Source organism: Cynocephalus volans, chromosome 5 (assembly GCF_027409185.1).
Source record: "Cynocephalus volans isolate mCynVol1 chromosome 5, mCynVol1.pri, whole genome shotgun sequence".
Classification (NCBI taxonomy): Eukaryota; Metazoa; Chordata; class Mammalia; order Dermoptera; family Cynocephalidae; genus Cynocephalus; species Cynocephalus volans.
This window is the reverse complement of record NC_084464.1, coordinates 80,855,633-80,867,823: the sequence shown is the minus strand read 5'-3', so window position 1 is coordinate 80,867,823 and position 12,191 is coordinate 80,855,633. Positions and strand designations below refer to the sequence as shown.

General features: G+C 32.5%; 1 protein-coding gene and 1 pseudogene across 4 annotated transcripts in view; both read right to left on the bottom strand.

Annotated features, from left to right (window-relative positions):
- SENP6 (SUMO specific peptidase 6) overlaps positions 1-12,191 on the bottom strand; it is a 106,878-nt gene that overhangs the window by 57,896 nt on the left and 36,791 nt on the right. For all 4 annotated transcript variants that reach the window (XM_063097358.1, XM_063097355.1, XM_063097356.1 and 1 more), the window contains one exon: positions 2,821-2,891. In XM_063097358.1, coding sequence (XP_062953428.1) covers positions 2,821-2,891 — 71 coding nt within the window. The remainder of the gene's footprint in view (positions 1-2,820; positions 2,892-12,191) is intronic.
- Positions 6,880-6,973, bottom strand: LOC134379350 (U6 spliceosomal RNA; annotated as a pseudogene).

Below are 12,191 nucleotides of genomic sequence, written 5' to 3'. Positions count from 1 at the left end.
GATCTTAATATTCAGTTATATAGTTGTTATTCTACTTTATTTAGAAAAATTTAAAAAGAATACCTGACAAAAAAGCAACAGGACATATGGTCTGACCAAAAATTATACTTAATGGTTTACAAGCCTTAATTTTATACTAAGGAACAGCTTATCCATGCTAGTAAGTGCTGATGCATGAATATAACTTATAAAAATTCATATTAAGTGCCTCTTCAAAATAAAGGGGGCTTCAGATCCCCATACTGGCCTGCTGCCAAAAAAAAAAAAAAAAACCCACCAAAATAAAAACAAAACAAAGCGGGCAAAAAGAATAACAAAGAAAATCACCTTTGGTGTTAAGAACTACAGACAGACCGTGATTAATTCTTAGAAGATAATTATTCCAGGTGCTATGATAGCTAACTAGTATTCCTGGGCTTTGAAATCTCAATACTTTAAAAACTATCTCCAAAGGATATCATAAAATAAAATGCGATTTTCATGCAACAATATATGCAGTATTATTATAACATTGATATTTCTCCTAAACGCAAGCATACATGTACCTACCTATCTAACACAAAAGAAGCTGAAAACAAGTTTACAAATTAAATATACCAGTATCCCTCTCCTGACATTTATAAGTACTACCTATATGAACCTCATTTATTAACCATGAGTCCACAGACATAATCAAACAAATAGAAAAGACACGGCTCTTACCTACAAAATAATCCTAATAAATAAATGTGATAAAAATGAAGAAAATAGAAAATCATCCCTTAGACAAACATCAAGCAGTAATTGTTGCCAGAAAGATCCAACAATGGATACTAAAATCAGTGGGTCAAAGTTGGAGGAGAAACAGGATATCTGCATAGTCTCAGTATCTCTTCCAAGATCTTTATTAAGTATCAAGGGAAAAATAGTAACTTTACAGTGAAGAAACCCAGCAGAAACTATCTTAACCAAGTAATCATGGCTAATATCATCAGTAGTAAGACATACCAACATCATGAAAGCCCTGATATAATGCACTGAGAAGGGCATGACATCACTTTTGTGGAAGTCTTGCCAAAAATGCTTAGTCTCAATCTAATCATAAGACAACGACATCAGACCCAAATTGAGAGGCATTATTTGAAGCAACTGACTAGCAGTCTTCAATATTGTCAAGGAAACTAAGAAAACATGACAACTAAATGCAATGTGGAATTCCAGACTGGATCCTGGAACAGAGAAAGGACATTAGTGAAAAACTGGTGAAATGTGAATAAGATCTATAGCTTAGTTAAGAATCTTATACCAATGTCAATTTCTTAGTTTTGATAAATGCACTATGATTAGAGAGATGTTAACATTAGGGAATGCTGGGTGAAGGGTAAACAGGCACTTCTCTGTACTGCTTTTGTAACTTTTCTGTAAGTCTAAAATTATTTCAGTTAAAAGTTAACAAAAAGATTGTTCTTATCTACTTAATGAATGCTGTGAATAAACTTTAAAAATTATTTGTAACAAGCCTGGCTGACTGTCATCTAAAACCATATTAAGGGTCCAAATTACTTAACCTCTCTGAAATGGATTTGTAAAGTGGAAGTAATAACACTTGTTGTACAGTTCTTCTCTGATGATTAGACATAACTTTCTTCGTGACTGAGCAAAAAAAGAGTAAAGCACAGTGGTTAAGATGATGGGACTTAGCATCAAACAGACCTGGGTTCCAATACCAGCTCTGCCATTTGCTAGCTCTGTATCCTTGAGCAAGTTATGTATTCCCTCCGTGTCTCAGTTTCCTCCTCTGTACAAAATGCAGGTAAAAGATGAATTTAGCTTATAGGGATCTTGGATAGGGAGCTAGAATAAAAGTAAATAGTGAATGTAGAGCGTTTGACTCAGCATCTAGTACAGAGTAAGAGTAAGATTTAAGGTATAACAGAATGAATGTTGCAGAGGGTTGTCACTATTACTAAACTTAAAACTCAGTGAGCATAATCTACGCATTGCAAAGTATAATAATTCACATTTGTAGTAATTGTAAGTTATTAAAAAAGGATGAAACTAAGTTTGGAATATTCTCTTTATAAAATAGAGACATGCTAAATACATGTGCAAAAGATTTTTCACCCAAAACAGAAAAAGAATGTGGGTGTTTTAAAAAACAAACTCTTGGCTATCAGGAAAACCTATTGATTAAAAACATTAGATTTTAGAACTAAGAGCCACCAGAGCTATTTAAATAAGCAAAGGCCTGGGACAAACAACATGGACACACATTTAGAATCACTATTGCAGACAACGACAATCGATTTGATGGTGAAATATTTTCATAAATGTTATTTGCATTAAATATAATGCCAGTATATTTTAAAAATTGCTTCAATACAAATACAAATTTCTACTCACATTGGTTTTCCAACATCTACTATTAATACAGTTGTATCAAGTATGTTCTCTTTTTAATTGAGTAGTTCTCTAATGCATTCTAAATTTTAGGATCAAAACCATTAAATAAAGAAAATTACATAATATAACATTATAACATAGTTCAATATAAAACACAATTTCAAAGCTATAGCTCACCTATAATTAATATTTGGATTGTAACATAACAAAAATGCTAATATAATCACAGATTTCAAACAGTAATCACCTGACTGTGCAATCATTCCCTGATGATATTAGGACACAGTTAAATTCTCTTATCAGTTATAAAAAATGGTTTCCTACATATTTCTACCACACCTAGGAATATTCTAAAGCCAGTGTTATATCTCTACTTGTACCTTTCATGCAACAACTTAAAAACCCTTCTCAGGTTTACAAATAAAACCACACACTTACCAACACCTTGGGGCCGACTTAACCTTACAGGATTAGTTTCCATTTTTTGGACATGAGGTGGGTATTCTTTCCTAGAAAAGGAAATGTATAGTTTTATTCTAACAGAAAATGTAGTTTTCAAAAAGAAAAAGTTAAGGGAATACTTACAATATGTTTAATAAAAGAAAACCATAGCTTCTATATTTAAAAAAGTGATACTATAAAATAAAACGATATTACACGAACATACTAAAGCTTAATACATTATAAGATACCTAACAGCAGTGACTATTTTACATAGATTGTCAATCTATCAGAGCCCACAATAGGCAGACTATTGAATAAATATTTAATAAATAAAGCCAAATTATTGTCCTTTCAAAGCAGTTACTTTGGAAGCACAAACTTTTGGAATTTTTCTTTTGGAACTGCTTTCTTAATCAATTTATAAAAATCAATTAAAAATCTCATAATCCTTTACAGCCACACATATTTTTGAATAAAGAATTACTCAACGCTCAATTTGCCTAATTTTGCTGTGTTTTTTAGTTGTTTAAAACCAATAAATAAATAAATGTTGAATAAGATATTGGTCTCAAGGACAATTCCAAAATCACTACAAAAAGTGTTATGTACAAAACCAGCAATCATGGAACAAGTATTTCAGTCTTGTAATATGTCCACATTATTGTAGGGGATGTATATACACTTGTTTTAGAATATTAAATTACTTATCAGACTCCACATATAATAAATTTCAAGGATTTTAAACATAAGCCGAGTAACTAAGGGTCCTAAATACTATATCTATACAAGTCCAAATATATACTGATTTTGAGAAAATGCAAAAATCCCATAGCTAATTATGAGATAAAAGCATTATATAAGGAAAATCTCAAGAAGTGCAAAAAACTAGGGAGCTACAATAGCTAGACATTTTCCCAACCAAAATAAAAGCTTCTAAAAATATTCCCATTTTATTTAACCAGCAAATTAAAAATAAAAGAGGCTATTCTATTTATTTGTAAATCTATTCACACTAGTGATCAGTATTTTCTATTCACTACAGAGTAATGCAATCAGTTCAATTAAAAAAAAAGCCCAAAGGAATTTTCTTGCAAGGATTTCATACTCTTACATTTTTGGAAGTCAAAGCACTTAAATTGGAAACAAAATATTATAATGACTCAAAAAGAAAATAAGAGTGGTGACAGTAGTGTACTTGTAACAGCAGTTAGCAAATATCAAGCATCATGCACCAGGTACTCTTCTAAGCATTTTGTACCTATTTAATTCTTTGATCCTCACAATAACCTTATAAGGTATACACTATTATTGGCACTTTAAAGATGAGGGAACTGAGGTATAATGAGATTAACTAATTTGCCCGTGGTCACACAATTATTGAATGGCAATGCGAGAATCTGGATCCTTGTAAATCTCTTAAATACTGATGAGCAGAGCAATATCTGGTACAAATGAGCAATTTCCACTCTGCCAGAATTTTAAGATCTGTGAGGATATGAGCTATAAAGATGAGAATCTGACTTAGATGTAGTCAGTAGTAGTAATAGTCCTATAAGAAAGGTAGGTTTTCGACTCCTAACTACTCTACATTAGGATTAAAATAAAATGCATGTTTTTATAATCCATATACTTTCACACTAAAGAGGATATAACACAGTCTTAGCTTTAAATTGAGCAACTGATTTTAAGTCCCTAGTTTTTATAACTCTACACTTTGGAAAAGTAAAAATGCCAACTTTAGCTGGCTGGTTAGCACAGTTGGTTAGAGTGCAGTGTTAAGAACACCAAGGTCGGGCCGGCCCGTGGCTCACTCGGTAGAGTGCGGTGCTGATAACACCAAGGCCACGGGTTCGGATCCTATATAGGGATGGCCAGTTTGCTCACTGGCTGAGCGTGGTGCTGACAACACCAAGCCAAGGGTTGAGATCCCCTTACCGGTCATCTTTAAAAAAAAAAAAAAAGAACACCAAGGTCAAGGGTTCAGACCCCCATACTGGCCAGCCATCAAAAAAAAAAAAAAAAAAGGTCAACTTTAAAATGCAAGACAGGCAATGAATCTGAAGCAAAATATGATACTATTACAGTAAACTCTCTAGTAATTCTGAGTATATCGTATATTTTTAAAACAGTGGACTACACAATCAGTAGATATTTTGAAATACTAAAGATTATAAACAAAGAAAATCATCTGACAGTTACAAAGTGTCCAAAAAGTCTGGAAATACAGACGTTTTTCTCAGTTTGAACTTGCTTAATTACTTATTCTGGTGTATGCTAAAAGCACAGGTTTATTCAGCAAAAATAACTGACATACATCATCTGAGAAAATAAATCATAATGCATGTGGAGAGATTAATAAAAATGCTGCATTTACGCACTGTGTTCTTTGCAATTTGACAGCACTGAATCATGCACTGCTAATGAGAACACAATGAATACATAATGTAATATCCATGATCTTATCGTGTATTGTAATATATTTCCCTATATTTCCAGAATTTACAGCTACCCTATTTTCAATATTTGGTACATGTTTCCTATACAAATAGGACAAATTAAATTGTTTTCTAAAAATTATAAAAAATGGCAGAAATAAAGCATACCTGAAGTTCAACATGAGAATACTAAATTTCAAGATGAAAGTGGTATTTGATAAAAGAATTCAAATAATTTTCCAGCCATAAACTTTTCCTTAAAATTTAGTTTTAAAAAACTTTGGCTAGATGAGCTAAAATAAAAATATGTTAATTTCTTGATTTGAGGGTCCCAACTCTTGAAGGTACAAATTTCACATTCCAAAATGGTACGAAGTTCAAGCCTAGGAGATCTAATTTCTAACTGGATATTTCTTTTCCGCCCCAAACCACACAGCGGCAGAGAAGCTTCCTTGTCATTTGCCATCTGCCTGTGCAGGTGGGTATAGATTAATGCTCGTGAGGGTTTGTGTTTTGTGTAGAAGTTTTAGACCCAAGACTTTACAAGCTGCATAAATGAATTGGAGAGCCTTTATTTCTCTATACAGAATTGTTTAAATAAAATCAAAAGCTGTTCACTGAAGGGTAGATGGGCCTCAGTTGTGAAACTTTTTTTTTAGTAAGCAAAATTAATTCCCTTATATCTCTCTCTAATGTGTACTCCTTTACATCACCATTGCACATGTCCCCCCCCCCGCCAAAAAAAATCAAACTACACTCTAGACTTTATTTGGATTTTACCAGCTATTCCACCAATATCCTTTTTTTGTTCCAGGTTCCACTGCATTAAGTCATCATGTCACCTTACTCTCCTCAGTGTTTCTCAGTTAATTGGATTCTCATCACCTTGACACTTTGGAAGAGAACTGAGCAGGTATTTTATATACCTCCCAATCTAGGTCTCTGATGTTTTCTCATAATTAGATTGAGGTTGTGGGTTTGGGGGAAGGCTATCACAGAAGTGAAGTGCCTTTCACATCAGTGGATTCATGACATTGACATGACTTATCTCTGGCATTGTTAATCTTGATTTCTTGCTTAAGGTAGTGTTTGCCAGGTTTCTCCATTCTAAAGTTACTATTTTCTCTTTCCATAAACTACTTGGAAGTTAAATCAGTAGATCCAGCCCACACTCATAAAAAGTGGGATTAATTAATCTCTGCTTCCTGAAGAGGGGTGTATATACATATACAGGGTACTTCAAAAAACAGAATTAAAAGATAATACAAATCTTTTCATGAACTTACTGAAGGCTCCCCATATTTGGAATGCTTCTGTAAAAAACATTGCATCCCAGTTCATTTTATGCAGGCTTGGAAAATCTTATTAGCAAATCCAGCATTTGTATCGAATGTGTTTATTTCAAGACTGCTAGGATAGCTCAATAAATAAATCATTTATGTATTCATTTCTATCGGTACAACTCATGGATATTTATTTTATATTTAGGGTTACAATCCAATTATTACAGTTTTGGCCACTGGCTCTTACAGTTGGCTCCAATGCCTCTCTTTGGTGTGACCCCATCCTTTTTTTTTTTTTTACTGTGGTAAAATATACATAACACAAAATTTATGGAATAAATTTGGAATGCTTTACTAATTTGTTTGTCACCCATACTAATTATCTCTGTATCATTCCAATTTTAGTATATGTGCTGCTGAAGCTAGCACCTTTTGGGGTTTTTTTTTCCTGGCACCAAAAAATACTCATTTTGTGCTTTAACTAACATGTCCCCAGAATCAGCTATTTCTCCATGATCCTTTTAATTGAGGTGGTAGAAACCAGAATCTGAGCACTGTTGTTTTTCAATTTTCCTTTTGCCTTGTTTTAATCATAGGTCTTTTTATTAATCTTTCCATTGTTATAACTGATGTTAAAAGATGTAAATTTCTATAAAATAAATGTATTCATTTTACAGTTAAAATCCATTATTCCAAACTTATTTTTTTAACTGATGAATCAATTTAATTTTCAAAGAGATATATTAAAATCCCCCACAACTGTGTTGTAACCAAGAACTTCCTGCATTTTAAATATTTTAGGGGAGCTTTATACATTTACTTGTTATACTCTTATAAATATTCCAATTATAAAACGTGCTCTTTATCCTGTCTAGTGCTTATAACCTATAATTCCACCTTAAGTTATTAAAATTCCACTGGTGCTGTTTCATTTCTCTTGTGGCTCTAAACATACCTTTCAAATTATTATTTTAGTCTGATTCCTGTATACGATGCAGTATAATTTTGTTTAACCCAACCTGATTACATTGTAACAGATAAGAAATTAAGTATATTCAACCTGATTACATTATAACAGCTGACAGACTTCATGTTTTCCTTTCATCTTATTTTATTGTTTTTATATTTGTATTTTTTATTTCTTTTTGTTTCATCTTTTCTCCTATTTTGATACAAGTTACTACTGTTTGTACAACTTACTACTCATTTGTTTCCCCCCCTAGGCAATTTAACAAGTGAATTGTTACTTTCCCTCTCTTAACCATTGTTATACTTGCCTATTTCTGTTGTAACATGTTATCAACTTTCTATTTCCTCAAGCGAGTTATACTGTACCCCTAATGGGATGAGACTTTCAAAATCCTTTTATTTTCCCACCCTAACTGTCCTAATCCTTCTCCCAAAAAAAGACCCCTCCAAAAAAAGGGCCTTTGTTCTCCCACCTTAACCCTCCCAACCAGCCCCCCCAAAAAGATTGCTTTTACTCCTGCCTTTCTACCTCCCCAACTCCTAGATTTTGCTGAGATAGCTTTAAATACTTGTAGACTATTACTGATTTCCTTTGCAGCACATCTGTATCTAAGATGTGGAAAATGTTTAGTCTTAACTGAATTGCCACTGACTTAAGCTTTCTATTGTGCAAAGTCATAAAACATATACGAAAGACTGTGTTTAGAAATCTCAATGATTTCTCAGGTAATGCTTCTCAACCTAAAATGCTCCAGAAGCTTCTATTGTATTAATATAAAATCCAAACTCTTCAGATCATCTTACAAAGGCTTTTATGATCTAGGTCCCAGCTGATCTCTCCAAACCCATCTCATAACACTCTCCCCTTTGTTTTCTAAACTCCAGCCATAATGGGCCTTTTTTATTGTTCTTTGAGCATACCAAACTTATTCCTGTATTCACAATGTAGCACCACCTCTTTCCTATCTGGAAAAACCATTCTTATGATCATGGGACAGCTGACTCCTTCTCATTCAGTCCTTGGTTAAATGTTAGCTTCATGGAATAGTTTCCCTAACATGCAATCTAAAGAAACCATATTGTCACTCTATCATATTATCCAATTATACTTCTCTACACAGAATTTATTATTTCTTCCTTTACTTATTTCTTTATTAGTCTTTGCCCCACCAGAATGTAAACTACAGGAGTGCAAGGATCTTGTCTGTTTTGTTCATCATTGTATCCTTATGTCTAGAACATAGTAGGCACTCAATAAATACTCGGAATGAATAAAAGTATATGCCTAAAAGGCAGTATGTAATCACAAGTATATTCGATGGATCGAGCAACTGTACAAACACTCTGTACAAGGACGGTAATACTGTCAAAACTGAACCATTGGCCATCATGCAGAGCCATCACATAGAAATTTAAAATATTGTGTCAGCCAATGAACAGATGTCATAATTCAGGCATCTGAAAGGCTCTAGACTTGTTTTTATTTACTGATTGGACAGGCTGGCTGGAAACAGATTATACCTGGACTCTCTAGTCTGTTTACTGTCTTACTACATAGTATTTTCCTAGTGTTTCCATGTTCAATTACTATTTTCTTCTTTATAGTAGGTTTTATTATGTGGCGAGACAAGTTATTCTTCTCCTCCTCCATTTGTTCTTCTTAAAAAAAAAAATAAGTCTGTTGCTCTTCTCAAATATTTACTCTGCTAAATAACTTTAGAATCAATTGGTCAAACTTCTTAAAATGACAACAAACTCACTGAGATTTTGACTAAAATTACATTAAATTCACTTCATTTTAAGGAGCACCAGCACCAAATAACATGAAGTCTTACCAACTAGGAACATAATATATGTCTCAGATTATGTTCTTTAGATACATTTATAAGGGATTAGACATTACTAATTTTATTACTACGTACTTAATTTTAGTTGATACTGAGAATGAGATTTTGGTCTTTCCAATATATACTTCAACTGATTAGAGGTGATGAGAGGTGAAATTGATTAGAGGTGAAATTATTATTAGTCTTGCAGCTAGCCTATCATCCTGCTCTATTCTTATTATTTCTAAGGTTTCAGATACTCTTATAATTCCACAAAAAGATAGTATCATCTAAATTTTATTTTATTTTCAAATACCTCAAGACAGCAATTTACACTGCTATTGTGACCTGGTTTCATCTCTGTGCCAAACGATTTAGCAGTACTTACCGAAAAAGCATTTGCAACCTAGCCCAAAGAATCCTTTTCCAGTTAGAGGTGCAGTTGGAGATTTATGTACAAAGTTGTTCATCAACGCGTTATACATAATAGTGCAAAACAACCAGAAATAGGCTAATGGGTGAGTAAATTATGTATATATGCAGGACAAGATATTATGCAATCATTAAAAATTAGTTTTCAGAAGCCAACATAATGACAAAGAAAAATGCTCAGGACATACAGTTAAATGAAAATCCAGAATGCACAGCTGTATTTTCATTATGAGTCTACCTGTGTTAAGTATATTAAAAAATGCATGGGAAAAAAGATTAGAAAGAAATGTATCAAAATCCTAACGATGTAATTTTCTATTTTGAGAGCTTTAAAAAATTATAAAATCTCTAACTAAACTTATCTTTGTAAAGGCACCCTGTAAGCAGACATTTCTAGTATTTCATATATGTTTTCACCTTCACACCTTTTCGCTGTTTCAAAATTCTGTACAATATACACATGCTTCTTAAAATAAAAAATAATAAATATTAATAAAACAATTTTTTAATTCAAAAATCACTATGTGCTTCAATTTGTTAATGGGTCAATAGATTCTTTATCCACGGGGGGAGGGGAAGATCAAAATCAGATTAAATTCTAGGTTGCTGGTGCTATCATACACACTGTATTTACAACCCAGCTGGCCATGAGTCAGAATGTAATATGAGTCATTCCAGTGGTCAAAGTCACGCACAACACAGAGAATTGGCAGCAAATTTTCTTTTAAGTTTGTAAGCTCTAGATCTTGATATTGTTATTCACTTATTTCAGCTGGGTTTTAAGCATAAAACATACCTCAATATGCTCAGAATATAGTACAAGTGGAAAAAAACCTGGAAGAGATTAACTTTCTACAACTACCTAGCTTTTGTTTATTAGATAAACCATTCTCCTATTAATAAATGATTTATTTCAGAGATTATAGTCCCTTATGTGGTAAGAAATAAAGATAAAAGATCTATTACTCTTCAAAGATCAGAAAAAAGATGTAGTTTACTGTTCACAAGAGGGAGGAAAAATCTTATGTGGAAAAAAAGTACTAAGTAAAATCTGATAACACAGAAGTTCTCAGTTTATCTCTGATAAAGATAAACACAAAATAATTTTAGGTAAGGATCCAAAAGATTATGGGCTAAATTCAACCTAACAGTAACCAAATTACTGATAAAGCACTCAGGTATATTTGTTATATACCTGAGACTTTTATAAACAGTTGCTGCTTCACATCTGGTTTCCAAGGTTTTTAGTGTCCCTGGAGAGAATGTTAGTATGAAGGACTAAAAGAAGTTTAATGCCTATTACAACTAATGTCTAGAAATTTCAAACTTCTTACAGTGTATAAGTCAGCTTTAAATAATTATCTCCTTTGTTCCTCACAAAACTCCTTTAAAATTGGGCAAATATTACTATTCCCACTTTATAGCAAGTAACGTGCCTAATGGTTATGCTGGTCACTTAACTGTAGATCTTTTGACTTCTAGCCCAGTATTGTTCCAACAAGAAGTAAACTCCCAAGAGGGTAGGGATTTTTGTCTGCTCCTAGAAGAGTGCCTGGCACATACAGGCATTTAAATATTTGCTGAATGTTATCAATGAATATATTCCCACTACAAAAATATGCATAAGAAGCTAAAACAGTAGGAAAAAATCAGTGTAAACCCTCCAAGGCTATTGTGAAAAAGAGAATAATCTAAGATCTATCATCCTAGTAATTACTCATATAACAGTACCTATATTTAAATTACTATAGTATTCAAGAAAGAATGTTTATTTGGATAAAATAAGAGTGTGTTTTGTAGTTGTGATTGTATAAAGAGTTATTTAAGGTGTATTTTTAGCAATTTTCTTAAAAACATTTTACTAATGGTCATATTAAAAAAAGTGGTAACCCATGAGTTAAAAACTAAAAAGATATAAAATGACTCATCTATACCTCACAAGAAGTAATGATTTACTAAAAAAGAAAAACTGACACAATGGAAAAATACTTTTTCTTTCCCTGGAAATAGGTAGTAAGATATATGTACAACCCATTCATTTAAAACATGTAAGACCTGTGAAGTGTTTCAGAATTATAAAATATGCCTAAATCTTTTGCTGGAAGAATCATTTTTAAGTTTGCATTTCATAAAGTTGCTGTTCATGAGATAAGGTGGAATTATATGCATTTTATAAAATATTTCAGGTTGTTCTCTTTACCATCTGTACACCTTTAAACAAAATTATAGAGTTGAAATTACAGAATTATAGAATGTCCCTTTCTTTTGACACTCAACAATTACATGAAAGTATTGCTTTAATACAAGGGCTCTTAACCTGTTTTTGGAGAGGGGGTTTCACAAAAGACGCTTGAGAATCTTGTGAAAGAAAAAAAAAAGACAAGCACAAACAACGTTCCATACATATCACTGGAGAAAGA